Source organism: Musca autumnalis, unplaced genomic scaffold, assembly GCF_047663935.1.
Source record: "Musca autumnalis isolate F117 unplaced genomic scaffold, ASM4766393v1 scaffold_4, whole genome shotgun sequence".
Classification (NCBI taxonomy): Eukaryota; Metazoa; Arthropoda; class Insecta; order Diptera; family Muscidae; genus Musca; species Musca autumnalis.
In genome coordinates, this window is record NW_027411977.1 from 93,618,194 (window position 1) to 93,645,243 (window position 27,050).

General features: G+C 37.6%; 1 protein-coding gene across 4 annotated transcripts in view; it reads left to right on the plus strand.

Moving 5' to 3' along the window:
• Positions 1 to 27,050, plus strand: part of sls (sallimus) — a 160,011-nt gene that overhangs the window by 62,024 nt on the left and 70,937 nt on the right. For all 4 annotated transcript variants that reach the window (XM_073982026.1, XM_073982023.1, XM_073982024.1 and 1 more), the window contains exons 14-18: positions 6,769 to 12,807; positions 13,047 to 14,285; positions 14,843 to 14,901; positions 22,381 to 22,681; positions 23,050 to 23,124. In XM_073982026.1, the coding sequence (XP_073838127.1) occupies positions 6,769 to 12,807; positions 13,047 to 14,285; positions 14,843 to 14,901; positions 22,381 to 22,681; positions 23,050 to 23,124 (7,713 nt within the window). The remainder of the gene's footprint in view (positions 1 to 6,768; positions 12,808 to 13,046; positions 14,286 to 14,842; positions 14,902 to 22,380; positions 22,682 to 23,049; positions 23,125 to 27,050) is intronic.

Here is a 27,050-nt window from a genome sequence, read left to right on the forward strand (position 1 = left end):
AAATCTGTTTGATGGCCGAATAACAAATTTTGTGTGTAACTTAGGGCACCTTTGGACTACCTTGACACACACACACAATGTTTTTATCTATATGCCCTACATCTAATTTGTACAATCCATTAGTTTCGTCGAAAATAGCCATATAATTTCCCAGTGATCCAATTATGTATTTTGATCTTTATAATTTAAATTAAAATATGTATGTGTTATGGCTTTTTCTTTTAGCTGTCGCTAACATTTTCTATCATGTCATTAATACATTCTTTGACAAATCCCAATGTCATCATTATAAAAAAGCGCACAAACATGAAAAATACATATCATCTGTTCCACCTTTTGGTCAGCCAGTCGAGCCGCATTCAAACAGTCAGCTATCATAAACGACAAAAATGTCACTTTTGTATTTTTTATTATCATTTTATTTGTCATATTTCATTTTAATAAGAAATTAACAAAAAAACCAACAACAAATACACGCAATTTTCTTGCAACCGATTGTCATGCGTCGTCTGCTAAATTTAAATTATTATTTTTTGTTTTAATTCTTCAAAACGCAATGTTTTGATTGTTGAAAATTTTTTGTGGGAAAAGTGTGATTAGCGTGATTAAAAATAGTTGGGACAATGAATATTTTTAGGTCAAATCTAGATAGATTGTCTGTATTGTCTGTCTGTTAGGATGTGGAAATATGTACATATGTATGTATGATCTTATATAATAGGTGACCAAACCAAAAACAACAAAATATTAGGAATTTTTTGAAATTCAAGAAATATTAAATGAAACTGTTTTTGCACAACAGCAAAACACAAAAAAACTTGTGCATGTGAATACCCAGCAAACCAAATGTCGGATGTCCGACATATCGAAACAATTTCGGAAGCAAAATCGTTCAGATTTCGTATCGATTTCTATACGATTTTTCGTAGGGGAATTTGTTCAGATTTCGTTCCGATTTCGGAGAAAATGTCGGAAGTAAATTTCCCTTCGAATTTGCTAATGTTTTTCTTCCGATTTCGTTACGAATTCGGATCAATATGTCGGAAACAATTTTCCCTTCGCACAACAACCACCTTTTGTATATATCTAAAAAGTAACATTTTAGTTTGTTGTCGAAAAACAAAATGGCTGGTTATAAAATTCGCATATAAATTTTTTAAATATTTTAAATATAAATGCAACATATAATAATTCAAGCTAGTGCTAATAGACTCAACATATTCGTACACAAAGTTTACATTGTTCTACTATAACTACAAAATGATAACAACAGTGAAAATCACTAGATATCACTGAAATTATAATCTTCCAATAAAAAAAAAAATTATCAATAAAAAAGAGGCATCAAAGAAAAATTTTTTTCCTTCGATAATCATACGAAATTATTCCAAAATTGTTCAGAAACCTTTACGAAAGTTCGGAAGGTACCTCCGATTTTCATACGACATTATTCCGAAATCGTTCAGAAATCTGTACGAAAATTCGGAGGAAGAAATTCGAATTCTGAATTTCCCAAGGATTTTGTTCCGATTTCGTTGCGAATTCTGACCGAAATCGATCCGATTTCGCTCCGACAATTCGTTCCGAAATTATGTCAACCACTTCATACAACTTTCGTTAAGATATCGTTACGATTTCGGATCAGATATCGGACGTAACGTCCGAAATTTGTTCCGATTTCGTTACGATATCGGTACGATTGGTTTGCTGGGTATCTAAAAATACGTTTGTATTGGCAAAGGTAAGAAAAATGGGTGGGGGAAAGTAGACCAAAACACATATGTATCTATGTATATGATCACACACACACACTTTTTATGTATTCGAATTGTCCCATTTTGCGTGCGTCTGACTTTAGGTTTTTTTGGCATTATCTTCATTTTTTGAAAAATGTTTTTTATTTTTAAAACTAATTTCATCTGACAATTCACCATGTTTACGAGTGTTTTCAGTCAATTATGGGACAAAATATTTGTGCCAACAACTAAGGTGTATGTACGAGTTGTTGGACATTGAAGTGGGCCGTGGAATTAATATCATCACATATCAGAGATTTGAAAATATTTGTTTCATATATTTTTTGCATAGAATATAATCATGTGAAGGTTTCTATTATTCATTTATTGTTGAGAGGCAAAACATCTGAAATACCTTAGTTATGATCCACAATAATTTAATATATTCAATGTAATATTTATAATTTGTCTTGCATAAAATTGAGGTGTTATTCTGTCAAATATTGTAAAAATTATGAAGATGATGTTTAGGATGATAATGACGATTGTAAATATAGAAACACAAATTCTTTACAAGGTTACATCTGACACATGGCTGACAATCAAAGCCATCACTTAAACAAATGATGAACAAATCATGGCCAAGTTTTCTTTTTTTATTGTTAATTTGTATGGTTTTTAAAGGCTAATGCCGCCTAATCATTAGCCCTTGTGATGATTGGTCAATGTTAACAAAGAAACGTTTCTAGTATAATCAAATCGTGTGATATGTTTTTTGAATGTCAAAGTGTGACGAGTGACTAATCAAATACATACATACATACAAAAACATTTGCATTTACATCTATTTTTATTTGTCAAGTAAAGGTGATACATTTGATCACTTTGAAGTATATTCCATGGTCCAATAACGAATAGCTGATTATCCTTCAATATTACAATAACCTTAGAGTTCATTTACACTAGAGTATTTTGTGAAAACACGTCAGCAATTTGACAGATATTCATTGAAAATGACAACATAAACAAAAACAAAAATAGGTCTTCGCTAGATATCAATTTTTCAATGTAATCTCCTTAGGTCATAGAGCTCGATTAATTAAAATCTCACAAATAATGGCTTTTATTTCCAATCTGATTTTAAATATTTTTATTTTGATATTTGTCAACCTTGTCATAACTGTTTTGACACAATGGGAGGACCTCAGAAAAAAAATTGTAATCAGATGTTTGCTGTGTCCTACCATGTAATATGATTGTACGATGGGACGAATCATCATTTTATGTAAATAGACTATAGCTGTGTTCCTATACTTACCTGAGGTTACCATTTTTGCCATTTGTTACCATTTTTAACCTGCAAAGCGTTCCTTAACCCCGAAAAGTGGCAAAACTGGAAGTAATTTTTAAGAGAGTGAGAGTGGAGAGAGAGCGAAAATGGCTTTCTCTTCTACCACAGGCTACTAGCAACATTTCTGCAGGTAAAAAATGGCAGAACTGATTTTTCGACTTTTGTTTGACGATTATTTCACAATGAAAAAGAAAATGGACGAAAAACAGAAGAAAAAGTCGAACGCTGACAAAACTAAATTAAAAACTGTGAAATAAAAGACGAAAATCGATTTTTTTTCATGTTTCTTTTTGACATTGCTGCCAGATCTACCATTTTTCCGTTCCTTTACTTTTCTGGTAAAAATGTTCATGAGAGAGCAATTTTGAGCAATTTTAACACTTTTCTCTTTTACCACCCTTACCATTAAAAAAGTAAAGGAACAAAGCTTATTATACTTTTCTGTTTTTTTTACTCCTAAAAGTATGCTAATAAATTTAATTTTTACCGTTCAGAATATCCCAGCAGAAAGATTACAAGAGATAGCGGAAAGGATACAGTCCTTTTTGCTTCAACAGCTCGCCCTTTGTTTGAGTATTGGATTGAATATATACACATGAAGATGCAATAAAAATCCAAGCCACTCAAAAATATCTCAATAGAGTAAGAAATTAATTATATTCTCTCTGATCCTCTGATGTTTCTTTTGGGAGAGTATAAGATCTTCTGCCAGATGAGCAGAGGATCTTCCCTCAGAAGATCAGAGCATTTTCTCTCTTAGAATATATGACGATCCTCTCACAGAAGACTTTCAAACAAAAAATAGGAGGATCATCCCTCAGAAGTTCAGAAAAACTGCTCATAGAAGATCAGATATTCTCTCTATCAAAGAACATCAGAAGATCTTCCATTAGATCTTCTCTCAGAAGATGGGACATTCTCTCTTCGAAGATAAGAAAATCTTCTCACAGAAGGGATAATCCTTCTACCTTACACGATCTTCGCACATCAGATCAGAAGTTCTTCCCTTGGGAGATCGAATGATCTTCTCTTATAGAATGATCTTCTCTTCGTAGATCAGACGATGATCACACAGTAGAATATTTAAAACATAGGAGGATTTTCCCTCAGAAGTTCAGATAATCTTCTCATAGAAGATCAAAAGATCAGAGGATCTTCTCTAAGGAGATCAGGAGAGGACTGTCTCTTTCAAAGAAGATCAGAAGTTCTTCCCTTAGGTCTTCTCTCAGAAGGACAGAAAATCTACTTACAGAAGGTCAGAAAATGTTTTTTCAAAAAGGGAAGATCCTCCTCTCTCAGACGATCTTCTAACAGCAGATCAGAAGTTCTTTCCTTGGGAGATCGAATGATCTGCTCTTAGAAGATCAGACGATTATCTCACAGAGGACTATTTAAAAATATCGGGAGATCGTATCTCAGAAGTTCAAATAATCTTCTCTATCAAAGAACATCAGAAGATCTTCCCTTCGATCTTCTCTAAGAGGACGTGACATTTTCTCTCAGAAGATAAGAAAATCTTCGCACAGAAGGGATCATCCCCCTATCTCACACGATCTTCTCATATCAGATCCGAAGTTCTTCCCTTAGGAGATCGAATCATCTTCTCTCAGAAGATCAGACGATCATCACACAAAAACACATAAGAGAATCTTCCCTTAGAAGTTCAGATAATTTTCTCGTAGAAGATCAACAGATCAGAGGATCTTCTCTATGGAGATCAGGAGATCTTTTTTTAGAAGATCAGAGGATAGTCTCTTTCAAAGAAGATCAGAAGTTCTTCCCTTAGAACTTATCTAAGAAGGTCAGAAAATCTTCTTACAGAAGGTCAGAAAACATTTTTTCAAAAAGGGAAAATCCTCCTCTCTCAGACGATCTTCTCACAGCAGATCAGAAGTTCTTCCCTTAGGAGATCGAATGATCTCCTCTTAGAAGATCAGACGATTATCTCACAGAAGACTATTTAAAAATATCGGGAGATCGTGTCTCAGAAATTCAAATAATCTTCTCATAGAAGACCAGAGAATCTACTCTCAGGAGACAAGGGGATCTTCTTTAAGAATATCAAAACATCTTCTCACAGAAGATCTTCTCACACAGAATAAAGATATTTTTCTCAGAAGATCAGAGGATCGTCTCTCTCAAAGAAGATCGGTATTTCTTCCGTTAGATTTCCTCTTGGAAGATCGGAGATCTTCTCTCAGAAGGTCAGAAAATCTTCTTTCAAAATGAGAAGATCAGAAGTTCGTAGAAGATCAAATGATCTTCTCTTATTAGATCATATAATATTCTCTTAGGAGAATACTATTTAAAATAAATCGGAGGATTTCCCTCTGAAGATCTTTTTTTTCAAAAGATCCTATGACATTCTCTCTCTACGATATTCTCATAGTATTTTCTCGTAGAAGAACAGAAAATTTTCTCACAGAAAATGAAAGAAGTTTTTCTCACGCGATCAAAAGACCCACTAGAAGAAGAACAGGAGTTATGTCCTTAGATCTTTCTTCGGAAGGTCAGAGATCTCGCTCAGAAAATCAGTAAATCTTCTCACAGAAGATCAGAACATCTGCTTTCAAAAAGGGAAGATCCTCCTCTCTGAGACGGTCTTCTCACAGCAGATCAGAAGATCTTCCCTTTGAATATCAAACGATCTTCACTTAGAAGATTGATTGATCTTCTCTTAGAATATCAGGTGATCTTCTCTTGGAATATCAGTTGAACTTCTCTTAGAAGATCAGGTGAACTTCTCTCAGAAGATCAGGTGATCATCTCTCAGAAGATCAAATGACCTTCTCTCAGAAAATCATTCGATCTCCACAAAAATCTTCTCGCAGAAGATCATGCGATCTTCTAAAAGAATTTCAATGTGCACATTCCGAAATCTTTCTGGGATTGTTTGAGCTTTCCCACTTTTCAATTTCTTGATTTCTACAAATTCACTCATCCAATTAATGTCTATGATGATCACGGAATACTATTCAAATATTCGAGGTGTTTGTCGTCAGAGTACATGCTCAACTTATCCATATAAAGTGTGATTTCCAAGTGTTCCTTCAACTGAGCAGCTTCTTTGTATTGAATTTGAATTCGAATTGTTTTAGAGAAACAGTTTTTTTCAGCCGATTTTTTATTTTCGTTGTTGGGCGCCATCACTGTGGTTTTGGAAAACATGTCTAAATTTCGCGTAGACAGTGAGTGTTTTCACAGAGCAGGTGGGAAATTTGAACGTAGTAGGCTTCTACAGTCAAAATGTTATTACCACCACACTACCGAATCTATAGTCGCTGTTCAAATCATTCGGACGTCAAACACACTGGGAAGATGCATTCTGTCTACCCCATATGGTTTCTAACTGAAGTATTTTGTGGATTTCATATTAATTTCGTTTTACATATTATTTGATATAAAATTTCTCCATGAATATGTTTTCCGATTTGTATGGACCAACATTTCCGTAAGTACAGACATTTTTTCCATGCATGCCTAATTACTAGCAACGAATGGGGTCAACATTTTTATTAAGAACGATTTCTCCACGAATGAAAAAATTAAAGTTCGTTCGAATGATAAACTCTAATCTACCATACCATAAAATATACCCCCTTTGAAAACCTACACCACATAGATTGTATTCCCATATCAAATACTATATAACACACTTTTTTGTACTTCCTCTCCTTTCAGAACGTCGCATCTCGGCCTTTCAGTTAGCAAGAATTGATTCCGCCGACGATGATGCCTCCTCTTCAGGCAGGGAGGACAGTTCACCCGAATCACCCTATCAAACATCACAACAGCCACCACAATTTGGTCCATATCTCGGCGTAAACGGACACGGTCCAGTACAACATCAGGGACGTTCACGCACCAAGTCCAAGAAACCACGCAGTAAATCGCTGCAACCCCAATCGAATATTGTGCCCTGGCGTAAAGCTTCTCGGCCCAGTCGTGGTCGTTCTCTTGACAAATCACCCTTCTTACCGGGTTGCAAACCAGCCCCCGTAAAATCATGGACTGAGGAAACCATCAATCTCAAACCGGCACCAATTGAGAAAAAGGTCATACCCAAGATGGAGGCGGCCAAGGTTGCGTTGAAATCAATTAAGACCCAACGTGACCAAGGTCTTATGAGCCTTGGTGCCACCCTGGAGAAAATTATCGAAGGTAAGACTGAAAAAGAAGCCATTCCATGGATTACGATGCGCGATAAGTTGCGTCAAGTCGAAACGGTACAAAAAGAATTGGAGAAATTCGATTTGGATGAAGTGTATCTTCGTGATTTGGAGATGCCCTTGACAACGGATGTGGAACAGCCACAACAGGCTACACAGGAACAGGTTCAACGTGATCGTGAAATTCAACGTCTCAAGAGCATGGAAAGCTTTGAGATCAACGAAGTTACCGAACAAATAGAGAAACTCTTAGACAAACAAAAGCCCAAGAAGGGCGAAGACATTCCATGGCAGGAAATGCGCAAGTACCTCAAGAAGGTACAACGGGAACACAAACAAATTGAAAAATTCAAAATCGAAGAGGTTGAGTTACATCACCTTACCGCTGAGGAACTGCTGACACACACAGCTCAAAATGCCACACAAGAACAAAGTGCCACCTGGTTGGAAGAAACCTCCAAGGTAGCCATGCAAAAATATCTTCACCAGGAAGAAGTTCAGAAATTCGTTGAAGTCGAGGATATACAGAAGCAACAGTACATTACCACGGAGGACATTAACATTTTGAGCGTTGAGGAGCGTGAGAAATTGGAGAGACAGCGTTTGTTGCGCGAAGAACAAGCTTTGAATTGGCGCAACACCCAGACCCGGCCAAAGGTTGAATCAATGACTTCCGTTGAAGAAACCATCAAGAACCAGGTTGATGAACGGACCCGCATGAAGATACAACACCAGGTGTCCGAAGATTTGACTCAACACCAACAATTTGTCAGTGTTGAAGATACGAAATTGATGAGGATCGAAGAACACGAACATTTGCGCCAATCCCGCCTTACCAAGGAAGAGCAAGCCATGCATTGGCGTCAACCCAGACAACCACAACAATTCGTTGAAGTCGAGGATACTCAAATTCTCAATTTGCAAGAGCGTCAAGATACCGAGGAGCACTCGCTCATACAGCCGGAACCTGTAATGTGGGAACGTGGCAAGAAGAAGCCACAACCTCAAGCAGCACAACAGCCTCAGCCAATGACTGAAGATGTTCCCAGAGCCTATGAAGAGGTCCACGATGAGTTGGTAGAAGAAACACCACAACCAAAACCGGAAGAACTCACACCAGTAATGTGGGAACGTGGAAAGAAGAAATCTCTTGTACAACAACAACAAGTCATTGAAATTCAACAAACCCAACAACAGACCACTGAAGAGACAACCCAACTGGTGGAGGAAACGAAACAGGTCACCAAAAAACGGGTAATACCAGCACCACAAAAGGTAGAAAAAATGGAACAGGTTGTACTGAAGCCAACACCCAGACCAAAGCCAAAGCCTGCACAAAAAGAAGAATTGCAGCTTACACCGTTGAAACGCATACAAGAGCGTCCCCAACAAGTTGAAACCGAACAACCTTCTCAAGCCTATGAAGAAGCTTTCGATGAATTAACTGAAGAAGAAAAGCCTCAGCCTGTAGTGGAACAACCCCAACCTGTAATGTGGGAAAGAGGCAAGAAGAAACAAGCCCAAAAGGTAGAGGAACAGTTGGTTGAGGAACAACCTCAAAAGAGCTACGAAGAAGCTGTTGATGAACTGCCTGAGGAACCTCAAACAAAACAACCCGAAACACCACAGCCGGTAATGTGGGAACGTGGAAAGAAGAAACTCTCCAAGCCTGTCCCACAAGAACCAGTGAAAGAAATTCCCACACAGGCCTATGAAGAAGCTGTTGATGGTCTGATTGAGGAAGAGCAACCACAAGTTGTTGAGGAAGTTCAACAGCCAGTACTGTGGGAACGAGGTCTAAAGAAGAAGCAAGAAATTACCCAAGTTACAGAAATTGCCGAAGAAAAGGTACTGCAAGAGTCCACTGTTCAGGAAGTCAAGAAGAAGGTTGTCTCCAAGGTCGTAGCACAGGAACAAACCGTGGAAAAACTGGAACAAATACAACTTAAGCCAACTCCCAGACCTAAGCCCAAGGAACAACCCAAGAAAGAAGAAATTCAATTGAAGCCTGTTAAGCGTACCCAACCTATTAAATCGGAAGAGGTTGAAGAAGTACAGCCCACAAAGGCCTATGAGGAAGCTGTCGACGAATTGCCAGAAGAACCTCAACCACAGCCTGAAGAAGCACCACAGCCTGTTTTGTGGGAGCGTGGCAAGAAGGCGAAGAAGCAAGAAGTCAAAAAAGTAACGGAAGAAAAGGTTGTCGAGGTAGTTTCTCAACAAAAGGTTGAAGAAAAGGTAGAACAAGTGGATCAAGTGTACGAAGAAACCGTTGATGAACTACCCGAAGAGCCAAAGCAACCTGTGGAGGAAGCTCCACAACCAGTCATGTGGGATCGTGGCAAAAAGAAGAAACAAGAGACCGTCGCACCTGCCCAAATAACTGAAGTTACTGAAGAAGAAAAGGTTGTCGAAGAAACTAAGACAGAAGAAGTCAAGCGAAAGAAATCCATTCCCAGGGTAATTCAGAAGGAGGAAAAACTAGAACAAGTACATTTGAAACCAACTCCAAGACCTAAACCAAAGGAACTACCCAAAAAGGAGGAGATTGAACTTAAGCCAGTTAAGCGCACTAAACCCGTAAAGACTGAAGAAATTCAGGAGGAACCAACCAAGGCATACGAAGAAGCTATCGATGAATTGCCCGAAGAACCCAAGCAGCCAGAGGAACTGAAACCGGTAGCCTGGGAAAGAGGCAAAAAGAAGAAACCACAAAAACCCAAGACTACAGATGCAAAGGAAGAAGTCGAACAAACTGTCGAAGAAGTTAGCGATGTGCTTCCCGAGGAACCCAAGGTAGAAGAAGTACAACCACAGCCTGTTATGTGGGAAAGAGGCAAGAAGAAACCCAAGAAACCTGTGGAGGAACAACCTCAGCCACAGGAACCAGAAGTTCAAGAAGAAGAAGAAACAAAGGTTGTCGAAGAAGAGATTCAGGTAGAAGAAACAACCAAGACCAAAACTAAAAAGAAGAAGGTCAAGAAGCCAATCGAAGAACAACCACAGCCAGAAGAACCAGAGGAAGTTCAAGAAGAAGAAGAAACAAAGGTTGCCGAAGAAGAAGAAGAGGTCCAGGTTGAAGAAACAACCAAGACCAAAACTAAAAAGAAGAAGGTTAAGAAGCCAGTGGAAGAACAACCCGAAGAACAACCGGAGGAAGTTCAAGAAGAAGAAACAAAGGTTGCCGAAGAAGAAGAAGAGGTCCAGGTTGAAGAAACTACCAAGACCAAAACTAAAAAGAAGAAGGTCAAGAAGCCAATCGAAGAACAACCACAACCAGAAGAACATGAGGAAGTTCAAGAAGAAGAAGAAGAAACAAAGGTTGCCGAAGAAGAAGAGGTTCAGGTTGAAGAAACAACCAAGACTGTTAAAAAGAAGAAGATCAAGAAGCCTAAGGCCAAGAAGGAAGTCACCGAAGAAACAGAAGTTCCTGAAGACATTCCACAACCGGAGGAGGAGGAAGAAGAACAAATTGAAGAAGTAGTCGAAAAACCTCAAGAACCTAAAAGTGTCAAGAAAATACAACCTGAGGAACCTGAAAAACCAGAACAAGTCCAACTTAAACCAGTTGCCAGGAAACAATTGCCCAAGCCGCAAGAGGAAAAACTGGAAGAAGTTAAACTTAAACCAGCTAAAAAGAAGATTTCTCAAACTGAGGTTCCACAGCCAGAAGAGGTGGAAGTTTACGAACAACCCAAGGAGGAAGAAACAACAGTTGTTGAGGAACACGAAGAAGTGGCCAAGAAACGTGTCAAGAAGAAGAAGCCAAAGAAGAAGGTTACCAAGCCAGAACAAGAAGAAGAAACTGTTGAGGAAGAAGAACAGCCTCAGGAGGAGGAAGAAGAAGAGGAGGAAGAAGAAATTCCCCAAGAACAACCTACTGAGGAAGTTGTACAAGAAGAAGAAGAAGAAGTTAAACCTCAACCTCAAGTTGTGGCCAAACCCGTACCCCAACAAGTTGAAGAGAAATTGGAAGAGGTTAAACTCAAACCCGTCAGAAGACCCATCAAACAATTGCCACAAGAAGAAGCTATTGAGGAGGTACGCTTGAAACCTGCTAAACGCTTAACACCTAAGGTAGAAGAACCAAAACTGGAAGAAGTTGAATTGCAACATGTCGAAAGATTCGAAGAACAAGTTATGGTTGAAGAACAGAAAAAGGTTAAGAGGGTTAAGAAGCCCAAACATGAGGAACTTCCTGAAATTCCAGATGCTGAGCCTGTGGAATTAGAAAAGCCTGAGCACTTCGAATTGGAAAAAGAACCCAAGGTAGAGGAAGCTCAACCTCAGGTACCATGGAAACGTGGTGAAAAGAAGAAACCCGTTGAACAGCCCATTGAAGAAAAACAATGGCCAAAGGGTAAGCGTCGCCCACTTCCCGAGGAGAAGCCCGAGGAGGTTACATTGAAACCAATTCCCTCGAAACCAAAAGAAGAACCCAAGAAACCCGAAAAGGTTGTACCAGCTCCCGAATTTATTCCCGAAAAGAAGCAACCTTCGGAAGAGGAAGAATTAGAAGTTGAACCTGTTCCTGTTGAAGACGAGAAAGAAGTAGAGAAGCCAGTCAAGGAAAAGACCAAAAAGAAGAAGAAGCCTAAGCTACAAAAGGCAACTCCTTCTGTTGATGAAGTTTCGGAAGAAATTGCTGAACCCTTCGCTGAACCCATTGCTGAAGAAGATCAAGTAGAGGGGGTGCCCATCGATGAAATTAAGGAAGTTGCCATATCTGAGGAAACTCTACCCGAAGAGGAAGTTGTGCCCACCGAAGAGGTACCGGGAGAAAAGCCCTCAGTACATAAGGCCCATAAGAAACGCACAAAACGCCTAAAGGAGGTTTCCTTCGAGGAAAAACCCACCCTCTTGCAGGCCACTGTTATCGATACTGCCGAAGAGGAAGTTGTCCAAGAGGAAGAAACCTCCCACGAAGTCTCACAAAAGACTATTTTGCTTAACAAAAAGACTGAAGAACCCTTACCCAAATTCATTACCACCGAACAGTTGATCGAAGTCGATGTTGACGATGTCAAGCGCAATGTCGAAATGAAAATGACTTCGAATATCGTCAAGAAAGAAAAACGTCGTGTCGTCCTCGACGACAGCCAGCCTTTGCCTGAACTTGAACTCATTACCCAGAAACGAGTACAGGAAGGTCTAGACAAGGTTGCTGACGAAGAAGTTATCGAAGATCAGCAGCTGACACAAAATGACGAGGAAATAATAACCTCCGAGGTGATGGGAGAACGACGCATAGTCAAGAAGAAAAAGAAGACTGTCAAGCCGCCACGTATTACCGAGAAGCTTAGGCCACGCATGGTGGTGCCCGAAGAACCCACGATTTTGGAATGCAAAGTCGAGGGAATACCCTTCCCTGAAATCAAATGGTACTTTAACGATATCCTTTTGTTTGCCTGTGAGAAATACGAACTTAATGTGGTGGAGGATGTGGCCCAACTCAAAATTGCCAAGGTTACTCCCAGTGATGTGGGAATATACACTTGCGAAGCTAAGAATGAGGCTGGAGTGGCCATAACACGTACCAACGTTGCACTAGGTAAGTACCTGCTGGCTGATTGGTTGGTCATTGATATCTCGTGGTTAAGTAGAAACCCCATTAGTTTCTTTAGTTTTGAAAACACCCTGTAGGTTTTTTTTTTTGTTTTGGATTTCGCATTTCATTTCACTTTTTCATTTTGTACTCTTCTTATTCCATTTCATTTCTCTAATCAATTTCCATACACTTTGGTATTACCCACTACAACAACAACAACCACAACACCATCAACAATTTAGAAAAAGAACAAGGCATAGCTCCGCAATTCACAAAACCATTGAAAATTGAGTTCACCGAAGAATCTCCTGATCGCCTTAAGGTCAAGGTAACCTGCCAAGTCACTGGCAAGCCTCAGCCCGAAGTCAAATGGTATCATGGAGTTGAGGAAATCGTACCCAGTGAAACTGTCCAAATGTTCTACAATGAAAAGACTGGTGATGTAGCCTTGGAAGTTATCAATCCACCGGCCAATGAAGCAGTTGTCTACTCCGTACAAGCCCTTAATCCCTTCGGCCGTGCCGTTGGCAATGCCAATATCTTAAGTAAGGTGGATGAATTGGAGAAACCTAAGGAGTTGTTGAAGGCACCCAAGATTACACCAATCAATGCCCAGGTTGTACCCGTTGGCGGTACTTTGTTGTACGAGGCAAAATATGAAGGTATGCCCAGGCCACAAATCAAATGGTTCCGCAATGGCCGCCTAATAGAAGAGAATGAAGATGTTACCATTGAAACCACAGAGACGACAACCATTATTAAGATTGTCAACATGACCCGCAAACGGGCTGGCAAATATGAGGTATCCGCCACAAACGAGGTGGGTGAAGCCAAGACATCAGGATCTGTTGTAGTATCAGATCAAGCTCCAGACAAAACCATTAGACCACCTCGATTCATTCAACCTCTGGAACCCAAGTTCTTTGCTGAAAATGAGGTTGCCATAATGGAGGTGGTGGTAGATTCCGAACCCTTGTCCTCGTTCCAATGGTTTATCAATAATGAAGCCGTTGTCAGTTCGAATGAGGTGCGCATTGTCTCCAAGGAGAACAAATCGACACTCTTGATAGAGGAATTCAAGCCCAAATTCAAGGGACCCTATATATGTCGAGCCGAAAATGTTGGTGGCTCTGTCACATCTACGGCAAGTGTTAAAATGTTGGAGGAGGCACCTCAAGAGGTGGTCGAAGAATTCGAATCACCACGCTTTATTGAGGAACTTGTTGAACCAGTGGAGGTAATGGATGGCGAGCGCTTACTTCTCACCTGTAAAGTGGTGGGTAAACCCACTCCACGTGTTGCCTGGTATCACAACGGCGAAAAGGTGGTGGAGAACAAAGAGACACACATTGCACAGGATGCCGAGGGCAAATGCCAATTGGAAATTATCGAAGTATTCCCCGAAAATCAAGGTGTATACAAATGTGTAGCCACAAATAAAATTGGCGAGTCCGTAACCAAGACAACAGTTAGCATTCAAGGTACATTTTATACTCTGGCCACAAGCAAACAAACACAACTACACTGCAACATTTTTTTGTTTATTTTACAAAATTCTAAACACTTTCACCTACACTCAAAACAAAAGCATCGACTTATAGATCTAAACAAAAAAAAAAAAAAAAGAAACTGTTTTGAAAACTTAACACGCACTCACCAAAATCAAGTTCTAGGAATGTCAAAATAAAATGTCCAATGTCTTTGGTTATGTTTTTTTCTCATACTAATCTACCTTAAGAAATAAAGTTCCGTTAAAATTTTTACAGCTACATATTTTCTCAATTTGTAGTGTAGTTTTCAGTGCTGACTTGTCTTTTGTCTCCTCCTCCAATTGTCCACGTCCAAGGATTTTCCTCTAATCTATCTCTCTATCTACAGCATGTTTAATGTCTTTTCTTTATCATTCATCATATGTTTTATTTTATTTTTCTAAGTGTATTTTATGCATGTCGTCTTATGATTTGGCTTTGTATTAATGTTGATGTGTTTTCTTTTTCGTTTCTTTCTTTATCTTTTTGTTTCTTTTTTTTTCTAACAGCTTTCGAATATATCCCCGATTCTGAAATGACTGGTTCTGAAGATGATCTTCTCGATAGGGTGAGTATATATACATTATTAAGATATTTTTCGATTCAATGAAAAAGTAGTGGAAATTAAGTCTTAAGCCGAAAAAACATTCAACGTTTTGAGTACAAATTTGCGTGATTTCTGGTAAAAGAATAAAGAAATATTCAAACTTGCCTGCACTTTGTATTTTATTCTTGTACCAGAAATGACGGTAAACATTACTCAAAGGTTGGACGTGTTTTCGTCTTCAGACTTGTCGATATTTAAATCTAATTTACACTTGCAACTTTAGTGACGCCTTTCTTTAAATCCAGTTAGATGTAAATTCGGATTTTCGTTTAACCTAAAAACCGGTTTCGGTTTATAGTTCATTTACATCAAACAGGATATAGTAAAACGCGTCATTTAGGTTGTCAATTCTATTGAATGTCTATCAAATAAGTGGCGTATTTAGCTAAAAGATTTAAACTTAGTTTACACTTGCAGAATAAATACTGTTTTGGTCAAATATATAATTTATTTAGCAGGTATTCAATGGAATTGGCAACTTAAATGACGCGTTTTATTAAATCACGTTTGATGTAATTAATATTTAAAATTTTAATTCTACTCAACCTAAAATACAAGTTTGGGTACATAAAAATGTCCCCTTACACTCTGTCGTGAACTATCTATAGAATCGTTAAATATTATAAGTTGGGCGCCACAGTGTGCTTTGGTTGGTATGTCCGTGTAACAACATAAGCTCTGTGACCATTTTTACAATCCGAAATGTATCGGAATACCCCGATGAATAGATGTATTCTTCTATACTTCAATATATCATCATTTAGTTGGCTATAACATGTTGGGCGCCAACGATGTGGAATAGTTCGCAATCGACTGCTGAAGCCTAACAATTATTTTTTTCGGCTTACTGTTACCAGACTTGCTTGTTCGCAATTACAAAAGAACGGACTTGCATCAAAAATTCTGTTTTTTTTTTATTTCGAGATGTCTCTCAACAATTCATTTTTCTAGGCAATGCAATTGCTGAAATCTTCTCGTTTTGTTTGGTCTAAAGCAATCTTGTCGATCTTGCTGTGTAGAATTAATTGCTATCGGAATGCCATTCCAAGCATATCAGACCTATATTTTCGTTGTTTCGTGCTTCGCTTTTTGGAATACCGTACCTTGTCATCTCTTCATCCACTTGTTTGTGCCATCTATTCTTTGGCCTGCCGATTCTGCGTGCACCGCCATGTGGCTCGAATTTATACGCCTTTTTAGCGGGTTCATCATCGCTCATTCTTATTATATGGCCTAGCCAACGCAATCGCTGCATCTCGATACGTTTAACTATATTGATGTCGTTGTATAGCAGATACAGCTCGTGGTTCATACGACGAATTTAAACTTCTCACGGACCTTTAATTAGTTGATGCCCGAAGAAGGTTTAAAGTCAGAGGGTTATTTTTCCTTGTTTTATATACACCCAGTGCTTTATTTTATTTCTTTGGTTAAATATTACAGGTTGGGCGCCACCATGGTGCTATTCTTCTATTTCTGACTAGCAACATAGGGCGATTAGCGTCGAGCCGATGCCATTCCATGCATTGCTGAGCTATCTATTCTTTGTTTCTGGAACCCCTTCCAATACTCTCCCATTTAATCAGCATGAGACCACATTATACCTCGCTAGATTAGATTGTATTGTATTTTCTTTGATGGTTTTGTTTCCAGCCAGGAACTAAAAGCTAAAATATCATCCTTAGGCGAGTTGCCAGACTGCGGCTAAAGATGTTTGCCATGGTGTTTGTTTGACCTAACGTGGAGGGGTAGTAGCCTGAGCACAAACTTCCCCCAAAAGATTGATAGTCATTCAGATCCCCAGCACATTATCTTCAATATATATCACTTGTCCAAAATATGGTCTGTGGAGGATTCACAGTTACCTCACTAGCGCGCCATAATATCCATTCAATACCATCTTCTGCGATTGGTTGAACCAATCTATATAATGGTAGAGGTCAAGCGTCTACTATTATATATAAGACCAGTTCAGACATCATAGAAAACCTCTTTGAGCGTCTACTATTGCCAAGAAGAGCTGTGCTGTCGTCTAGTTTTGCATAAAAACTTCTTCAGGCTTTTACTTTTCCAAATAAAACCGTATTAAGCATCTACTATTCCATAGAAGACCTTTTCAGTCGCCCACTATTTCATTCAATAACATCACTTTTCTATAGAAGACCACTTCAGACGTCTACAATTCCATTAAAAATACATTTATAGGCATCAACTATTCTATAGGGAATAACTTGTCTGGTATTCCATAGAAAACCTCTTAAGAATTTCACTATTCCATAGAGGACATCTTTAGGTGTTTACTATCCCATAGAAAACATCTTTATACGCCTGCTACTTCACATGAGACATCTAAAGTTGTATGATATTCCATAGAGAACCTACTAAGACGTTTACTATCTCAGAGGAAATGACTTCACATGTTTGCTATTTCATAGAAGACCTCTTATGTTGTTTACTATTCCATAGAAAACCTCTTCAGGAGTCGACTGTTCTATAGACGACCTTCCCAAGCGTTTACTACCCAAAAGAGGACCTGCTCAGGCGTTTACCCATATAAAACCTGTTCAGATGCCTGCTATTTCATAGAAGTCCTCCTTAGGTGTCTGATATTCTATAGAAACTCTCGTCAAAGTTTGCTATTCAACAAAAAACCTCTTCAATAGTCAACCATTCCATAGAAGTCTTTCCTAGGTGCTTAATACCGTAGAAAATCTCCTCAAATGTTTACTATCTCATAAAATACCACTTCAGACATTTGCTATTTCACAGAAGACCTCTTTAGTTGTTTACTATTCCATAGAAAACCTCTTTAGGTGTCAACTGTTCTATAGACGACTTTTTCAAGCGATTACTATCCACAGGAAGACCTCTTCAAACGCATGCTATTTCACAGAGGACCTCCTGAGTTGTCTACTATCCCATAGAAAACTCTTTAGGAGTCAAATATTCTATATAGGACCTGCTCAGGCTTTTATCCATAGAAACCCTCTTCAGATGCCAGCTATTTCATAGAAAATCTCTTCAGAAGTTTGCTATTCCATCAAAAACCTCTTCAATAGTCAACTATTCCATAGAAGGCTTCTTTAGGTGTCTGATATTCCATAGAAAACCTCCTCAGGCATTTACTATCTCATAAAAGACCAGTTCTGGCGCTTGCTATTTCATAGAAGACCTCTTTAGGAATCAACTGTTCTAAAGACAAACTTGTCAAGCGTTTGCTACCTCAAAGAAGACCTCAATAGACGTTTGCTATTTCACAGAGAACCTCTTCAGTTGTTTGTTATTCCTTGAAAAGCCTCTTTAAGAGTCAAATGTTCTATAAAGGACCTGCTCAGGCGTTTATGCATAGAAAACCTCTTGAGATGCCTGCCATTTTAATAGAAGACCTCTTCAGCTGTCTGATATTCCATAGAAAATCTCTTCAGAAGTTTCCTATTCCATAAAAAAACCTCCTCAATAGTCAACTATTGCATAAAAGACTTCTTTAGGTGTCTGGTATTCCACAGAAAATCTCCTCAGGCGTTTACTATCTCATAAAAGACCACTTCAGACGTTTGCTATTTCATAGAAGACCTCTTTAGTTGTTTGCTATTCCATAGAAAACCTCTTTAGGTCTCAACTGTTCTATAGACCTCCCCAAGGGTTTATAAGCCAAAAGAAGAAAAGAAAATCTCTTCAGACGCCTCCTATTTCATAGTAGATCTCTTCAGCTGTCTGATATTCCATAGAAAATCTTTTCAGAAATTTCATAGAAGACCTTTCTATATGTTTGCTATTCCATCGAAAATCTCTTTAAGAGTCACCTGTTCTATATACGACCTTCTCAAGCGTTTACTACCCAAAAGAAGACCTCTTCAGACGCCTGCTACATCTTCAGTTGTCTACTATTCCATAGAAAACCTCTTTAGGAGTCAAATATTCTATAGAGGACCTGCTCAGGCGTTTACCCATAGAAAACCTCTTCAGATGCCTGTTATTTCATAGAAGACCTCTTTAGCTGTCTGATATTCCATAGAAAATCTCTTCAGAAGTTTGCTATTCAACAAAAAACCACTTCAATAGTCAACCATTCCATAGAAGTCTTTCTTAGGTGCTTAATACCGTAGAAAATCTCCTCAGGCCTTTACTATCTCTTAAAAGACCACTTCAGACGTTTGCTATTTCATAGAAGACCTCTTTAGTTGTTTGCTATTCCATAGAAACCCTCCTTAGGAGTCAACTTTTCTATAGACGACCTTTACTACCCAAAAGAAGACCTCTTCAGACGCATGCTATCTCACAGAGGACATCTTAAGTTGTCTACTATTCCATTGAAAACCTCTTTAGGAGTCAAATATTCTATAGAGAACCTGCTCAGGCGTTTATCCATAGAAAACCTCTTCAGATGCCTGCTATTTCATAGTAGATCTCTTCATCTGTCTGATATTCCATAGAAAATCTCTTCAGAAGTCTGCTATTCCACAGAAAACCTCTTCAATAGTCAACTATTCCATAGAAGACTTCTTTAGGTGTCTGATATTCCATAGAAAACCTCCTGAGGCGTTTACTATCTCATAAAAGAGCACTTCAGACGTTTGCTTTTTCAAAGAAGACCTCTTTAGTTGTTTGCTATTCCATCGAAAACCTCTTTTAGAGTCAACTGTTCTCTATACGACCTTCTCAAGGGTTTACTACCAAAAAGAATACCTCTTCAGACGCATGCTATTTCACAGAAGACCTCTTCAATTGTCTACTATTCCGTAGAAAACCTCTTTAGGAATCAAATATTCTATAGAGGACCTGCTCAGACGTTTACCCATAGAAAACCTATTCAGATGCCTGTTATTTCATAGAAGACCTTTTTAGCTGTCTGATATTCCATAGAAAATCTCTTCAGAAGTTTGCTATTCAACAAAAAACCCCTTCAATAGTCAACCATTCCATAGAAGACTTCTTTAGGTGTTTGATATTCCATAGAAAACCTCCTGAGGCGTTTACTATCTCATAAAAGACCACTTCAGACTTTTGCTATTTCATAGAAGACCTCTTTACTTGTTTGCTATTCCATCGAAAATCTCTTTAAGAGTCAACTGTTCTATATACGACCTTCTCAAGCGTTTACTACCCAAAAGAAGACCTCTTCAGACGCATGCTATTTCACAGAAGACCTCTTCAATTGTCTACTATTCCGTAGAAAACCTCTTTAGGAGTCAAATATTCTATAGAGGACCTGCTCAGACGTTTGCCCCTAGAAAACCTATTCAGATGCCTGTTATTTCATAGAAGACCTCTTTAGCTGTCTGATATTCCATAGAAAATATCTTCAGAAGTTTGCTATTCAACAAAAAAAACCTCTTCAATAGTCAATCATTCTATAGAAGTCTTTCTTAGGTGCTTAATACCATAGAAAATCTCCTCTGGTGTTTACTATCTCATAAAATACCACTTCAGACGTTTGCTATTTCATAGAAAACCTCTTTAGTTGTTTGCTATTCCTTAGAAAACCTCTTTAGGAGTTAACTGTTCTATAGACGACCTTCTCAAGCGCTTACTACCCAAAAGAAGAAAAGAAGATCTCTTCAGACGCATGCTATTTCACAGAGGACATCTTCAGTTGTCTACTAATCCATAGAAAACCTCTTTAGGAGTCAAATATTCTATATAGGATCTGCTCAGGCTTTTATCCATTGAATCCCTCTTCAGATGCCAGCTATCTGATATTCCATTGAAAACCTCTTCAGAAGTTTGCTATGCCATAGAAAACCTCTTCAATAGTCAACTATTCCATAGAAGAATTCTTTAGGTGTCTGATATCACATAGAAAACCTCCTCAGGCGTTTACTATCTCATAAAAGACCACTTCAGGCGTTTGCTATTTCATAGAAGAAGTCTTTAGTAGTATGCTATTCCATAGAAAATCTCTTTAGGATTAAACTGTTCTATAGACGACCTTCTCAAGCGTTTACTATGGAAAACCTCTTTAGGAGTCAAATATTCTATAGAGGTCCTGATCAGGCGTTTACTATCCCATAGAAAACCTCTTCAGATGCGCGCTATTTCATAGAAGACCTCTTCAGTTGTCTTCTATTCCATAGAAAATGTCTTCAGAAGTTTGATATTCCATATTAACATATTCAATAGTCAACTATTCCATAGAAGACTTCTTTAGGTGTGTGATATTCCATAGAAAACCTCCTCAGACGTTTGCTATTTCATAGAAGACCCCTTTAGTTGTTTGCCATTCCATAGAAAACCTGTTTAGGAGTCAACTGTTCTTTAGGCGACCTTCCCAAGCGTTTACTACCCAAAAGAAGACCTCTTCAGACACATGCTATTTCACAGAAGACCCCTTCAGTTTTAAACTATTCCATATATGATCCCTTCATTCGTCAACTATCCCATAGAATACCTCTTCAGCCGTCTGCCTTTTCATAGAAAACTTCTTTAGTTATTTGTTATTCTATAAAAACCCAATTCAATTGTTAGCTATTTCATAATAGGCCTCCTCAGGAGTCTTCTTTTCATAGAAAACATCTTCAGTTGTGTACTTTTCCATAGAAAACCTCTTCAGGATCCCATTATTCCATAGAAGACAAGCCCTGCCGTTTGCCATTACGCAGAAGACCTCTTTAGCCGTCTGCTATGTCACAGAAGACCTTTCAGGCGTCTACTATCCCATATAAGAACATCAGTTGTCTGCTGTTTCATACAACTATTTCACATAATACCTCTACAGTTATCTACTATTATATAAAAGAGCATTTTAGGCGTCTTGTTTTCCATAGAAAACATCTTCAGGTACCAACAATCCAAATAGAAGACTCTCTAGGCGCCTTATATTTCATAGAAGACCTATTCAGGCTCTTTTGCCAGGAACATTGTTCCTTCCATGTCCTTACCGGGCTCTATGTATGACTTACCAGGCTTCCTTCTTCATCTTTCCATGCAGATTGTCTGAAACAAATACATAGATTAGATCTTTACTCTTTCTCCCTGATTATCTTTTTCTTTCCGATATTAGTTCACGCTTTTATAAGACAGTCATATACCGCTCTCACGGTATTTGGTATTTTCTAGCAGTACAAATTATCCTTGCAGTGTTTGTATAGAACCTATATAACGGTATTTTTATAGGCTGTTGTCATTTTTTAAGAATGATTGGTTGTAAAAAAAGACATGAGAGCCACTCATGCTCATGACTGATGATGTCTCAGCATAAGTTCTTGCCGTTCAACATACATCGTTCACTATATTAAGCGAATGCATACAACATCCTGAAGATAAATATTTGAATTTTGTCTATTTTTTTTAATTTTAATTTTTAATTGAATAGTGATAATAATAAAATCATTCCCACAATCATCCCAGATGGGACAAGTGAGAATAGTGATATTGGGGTTAATAAAAGACATTTTTTTTTTTGTTATTTAAAATTTTTTCTCTTTCCTTTATTTGTTTCAGTCTATCGATGAAGATAAACCACCGAAAATTATTAAGAAACTACCCGAAAAAATCGAACCCAAAGAGGGTGAATTAGCCAAACTGGAAGTCAAAGTTGTTGGCAAGCCAAAGCCAAAAGTTAAATGGCTGCGGGACGACGAGGAGATATTCGCATCGGAAGAATATCAAATCGAAAATTTCGAAGATGGCACCTCAGTGCTGGTTATCAATAATATTTATCCCGATGATGTGGGCACAATTAGTTTTGAGGCTTACAATCCATTGGGTGTGGCTGTGACAACTGCATTAATTGCGGTCGAAGGTATAAATGTTATATATAATTATATATTTACGATATCTTTTTACATTTATATTTTTTTTATAATATTAATTATATATGTTTTTCGTAATTTAATTTTTAAAACAATATTTTTGGAAATAATGCAATTTTTTACAGCATTCCATCAGCAGGGAATATTTTACCTTTCAGTGTATCTTTTCCTCTCCCATGTATATAAAATCCCTCAATCCCCCACAAATAGAACAACAACAAAACCTAACACACATTTTACTGACACATATTATAGTCTTTTTGGAAATTTTATACTTTATTTTAATACTTCAATAATTTTTTGTAAATTCTAATCCATTGTTTCTGCTTTTTAAATTTTACCTCAATAACTTCAATAGGCATCGTTGGATCCAAGGACTATCGCAAACCAGAATGGGTGACTCATATGGAAGAAATGCAACGGGCTCTCAAAGGTATGTTGACAAATATCCATAAACAGCATTTAGTCTCAACGACTAAATGTCTAAAATATGTTAAATGTGTTTAAAACAAAACAAAACTATGTCCCACATCCTGTGTGATAAATGATTTGTTTAATCCCTTATTTGTGTATATGTGTTTTAATATGATTATTTCGTATCAACTTCTTCTTCAGTTTGTCTTATTCTCTTTGTGTATCTCTTATCTCTCTTTCTCTTCTCTTACACTCCCAATCTATATATAAATATTTTAAATATATTTCAATTGTTGTCTATGTAATTTTCAAACTCTTCTGTTTCAATGTCCTTTAAAAAACCCCTGGCAATGTGCAATTTAATTTTATGTAACCGAGAAAAAAAGCAATTGTCCCAATTGTACAGCTGTGTACTATATGGCCCGTCTTTTCTGTTCTTCTGTGCCCTGTATGCGTCTTCCTCTCGCAAAATAAAACAAAGGTCTAAAGCTCTGGGGCTTTTTCGATTGACTTTTTTTTTCAAAATTATGCGCACATAAATCCTTCCCCCTCTCTCAGTTTTTTTGGAAAACTAAAATTACCCTAGAAATTACTTGACAACACCTCAAATCCCCCGAATCCAGCAAAAAAAAGTATACGCCATTTATTTTTAGTATCCTATATTGTAATATTTCTATTTCTAAATATTTTATACATTTCTTTGAAAAAATCCGAAAATGTGAAAATTATCCCAATACAAAATTTAATTAGAAAATTCATTTTTCATTTCAATCCATTTTATTATTTTTCAAAATTTACTAACACTGCCCAAAAATTGTCATAATTTTTATCGAATTTTTGACAATGCTTTTCCTCCGCTGCTAAAAAAACAAACCTTTAAAGGAGTTTTAGAACCTTTATCCTTTGGCTTCATAATTGTTTAAGACTGTGTATATTTCATAATTATAACTATATATCTAATACAAACCTCCTTCATTTAACACTGTAAACAGACAAACATATGCTCTGTTCCAGTACTGCAAGAATCTACTAATTTTTACTATTTTTTTCGATAACATAAAGGAAAAAATGTTATCGGAGTAAAAAATAGTAGCTTCTTGCAGGTTCTGGAACAGAGCAATACTTTTTTCTTTACAACCAAAAAATGGAATTATTTAAAAACAAATATTATTTACTTTCTAATTAATTTCTCGTTGGAATCGACTTAATGACCAGGGATGCAAGTTCGATCCCAACGAAAAATTAATTAAAAATTAATATTAAAAATGATTTTCGCCCTAAAAGGCAAAATTTTCAAACATATTTGCTCTGTTCCAGAACCTGCAAGAAGCTACTATTTTTTACTACGATAACATTTTTTTTCTTTATGTTATCGAAAAAAAGTAAAAATTAGTAGATTCTTACAGAACTGGAACAGACCAATTATTTACATTTTTATTATTATTAATTACTATATTTTAAATTTTATAACAATTATTGCCACTAGTCGTTATGTAAAGTGGAGTACACACGATCAGTTTTGACTGTCAGTTTTGCTCAAATAATCGGTTGCTTGCCAGTGTGGCCGTTCACTTTTGTCAGTCATCAGGCAACCACAAAATATTTTGTGGTTGCTGGACGGTTGGACAGTTATCGATAATTCCGAAAAATCGACAGTCAAAACTGATCGTGTGTACCCCGCTTTAGGTAAACACATTGATACTGTCGATAATGATAATCGACTTTTGCTATCGATTTATCGGAAGAAATGTCTTGGCAATCCTAAAGAAATAAATTGATTAATTGATGGTTAAGAATAATAGTAATATACGTCTTAAGTTGTCTGCTATTCGGACGAGGTTCAGAATACAATGATTTCATAGATAACCTCCACAACCATCTGATATTCCATAGAAGACCTCTTCAGGCGTCTGCTATCGCATAGAAAACCTCTTCAGTAGACCTATTCTGTATCTTTTATCGATTGAAAAGTTGTTAAAATTTCTTTTGTTTTTGTAACAACTACAAAACAAACAAATGCTGTAAAATAAACAATGAGTAAAGTTGTTAAAAAGTTACAGAATAGGCCTACAGGAGTCAACTTTTAATTGTAAGCATTCCTCAGGTATTTACTGTTCCTTAGAAAATCCCTTCAGGCGTCTAATATTCCATGGAAACCTCCATAGAGGACCTCTCAGGCGTTTACTATCCCACAGAAGACATCTTCAGGCATCTGACAGGGAACAACTACTCCTTACTACCAACTACCCCTTAAGGCGGCTATTAGTCTATTGAAGAACTGTTCAGTTGTATGCTATTCCATAGAAAACTTGCTCAGGCGTTTACTATCCCATAGAAGACATCTTTAGAAGTATGCTGTTTCATAGAAGACATCTTCAGACGTCTGCTATTTCATAAAAGACATCTTCAGTTGCCTGCTATTCATTAGATGAACTTCTCAGGCGTTTACTATTCCATAGAAAACTTCTTGAGACGTTTGCTATTTCATAGAAGACATCTTCAGACGTCTGCTATTTCGTAAAAAACATTTCAGTTCATTAAAGGAACTCCTCAGGCGTAGACTGATATTCATTAGAAGACCTCCTGAGACGTTTACTATCCGATAGAAAACCTCTCAGGCGTTTACTATTCCTTAGAAAACTTCTTGAGACGTTTGCTATTTCATAGAAGACATCTTCAGACGTCTGCTATTTCGTAAAAAACATTTCAGTTCATTAAAGGAACTCCTCAGGCGTAGACTGATATTCATTAGAAGACCTCCTGAGACGTTTCCTATCCGATAAAAAACCTCTGGAGACGTTTGCTATTCCCTAGAATATCTCTTCAGACGTCTGCTATTTCATACTAGGCATCTTCAGTTGTCTGCTATTCATTACATGACCTCCTCAGGCGTTTACCATCACATAGAAAGCATCTGACAGTGCTCAACTACTCCATAGACCCATATAGACCCCTTAAGGCGGCCCCTTAGTCTGCACAATACCTGTTCAGTTGTCTGCTATTCCATAGAAAACCTCCTCAGACGTATACTATCCCGTAGAAGACCTCTTCAGGCGTCTATTATTCCTTACAAGACCCCTTCAGTTATCTACCATTTCATAGAAAACCTTCTCAGTTGTCTGACATTCCATGCAAAATCTCTTCAGGAGTCTGCTATTTCATAAGAAATAAATCTTCAGTTGCCTGCTAGTGCCTAAAAACCCTCCTTAGGAGTTTACTATCCCATGGAGGACATCTTCAGAACTATGCTATTTCATAGAAGACATCTTCAGAAGTCTGCTATTTCATAAAGGATATTTTCAGTTGTCTGCTATTCATTAGAAGAACTCCACAGGCGTTTACTATCCCATAGAAGACCTCTTCAGGTGTCTGATATTTCATAGACGATTTCTTCAATTGCCTGATATTCCATAGAAAACTTATTCAGGAGTCAATTATTCCATAGAAGACCTCTTCAGAGGTCTATTATTTCTTACATGACCCCTTCAGTTGTCTACTATTTCATAGAAAACCTTCTCAGTTGTCTGAAATTCCATGCAAAATCTCTTCAGGAGTCTGCTATTTCATAAGAAATAAATCTTCAGTTGCCTGCTAGTGCCTAAAAACCCTCCTTAGGAGTTTACTATCCCATAGTGGACATCTTCAAACGTCTGCTATTTCATAAAATACATTTCCAGTTGTCTGCTATTCATTAGAGAAACTGCTCAGGCTTTTACTATCCCATAGAAAACATCTTCAGAGGTATGCTATTTCATAAAGGACATCTTCAGACGTCTGCTATTTCACAAAAGACATATTTAGTTGTTTGCTATTCATTAGAGAAACTCCTCATGATTTTACGGTCCCATAGAAGACCTCTTGAGACGTTTGCTATTTCGTAAAAGACATCTTCAATTGTCTTCTATTCATTAGAAGAACTTCTCAGGCGTTTATTATCCCACAGAA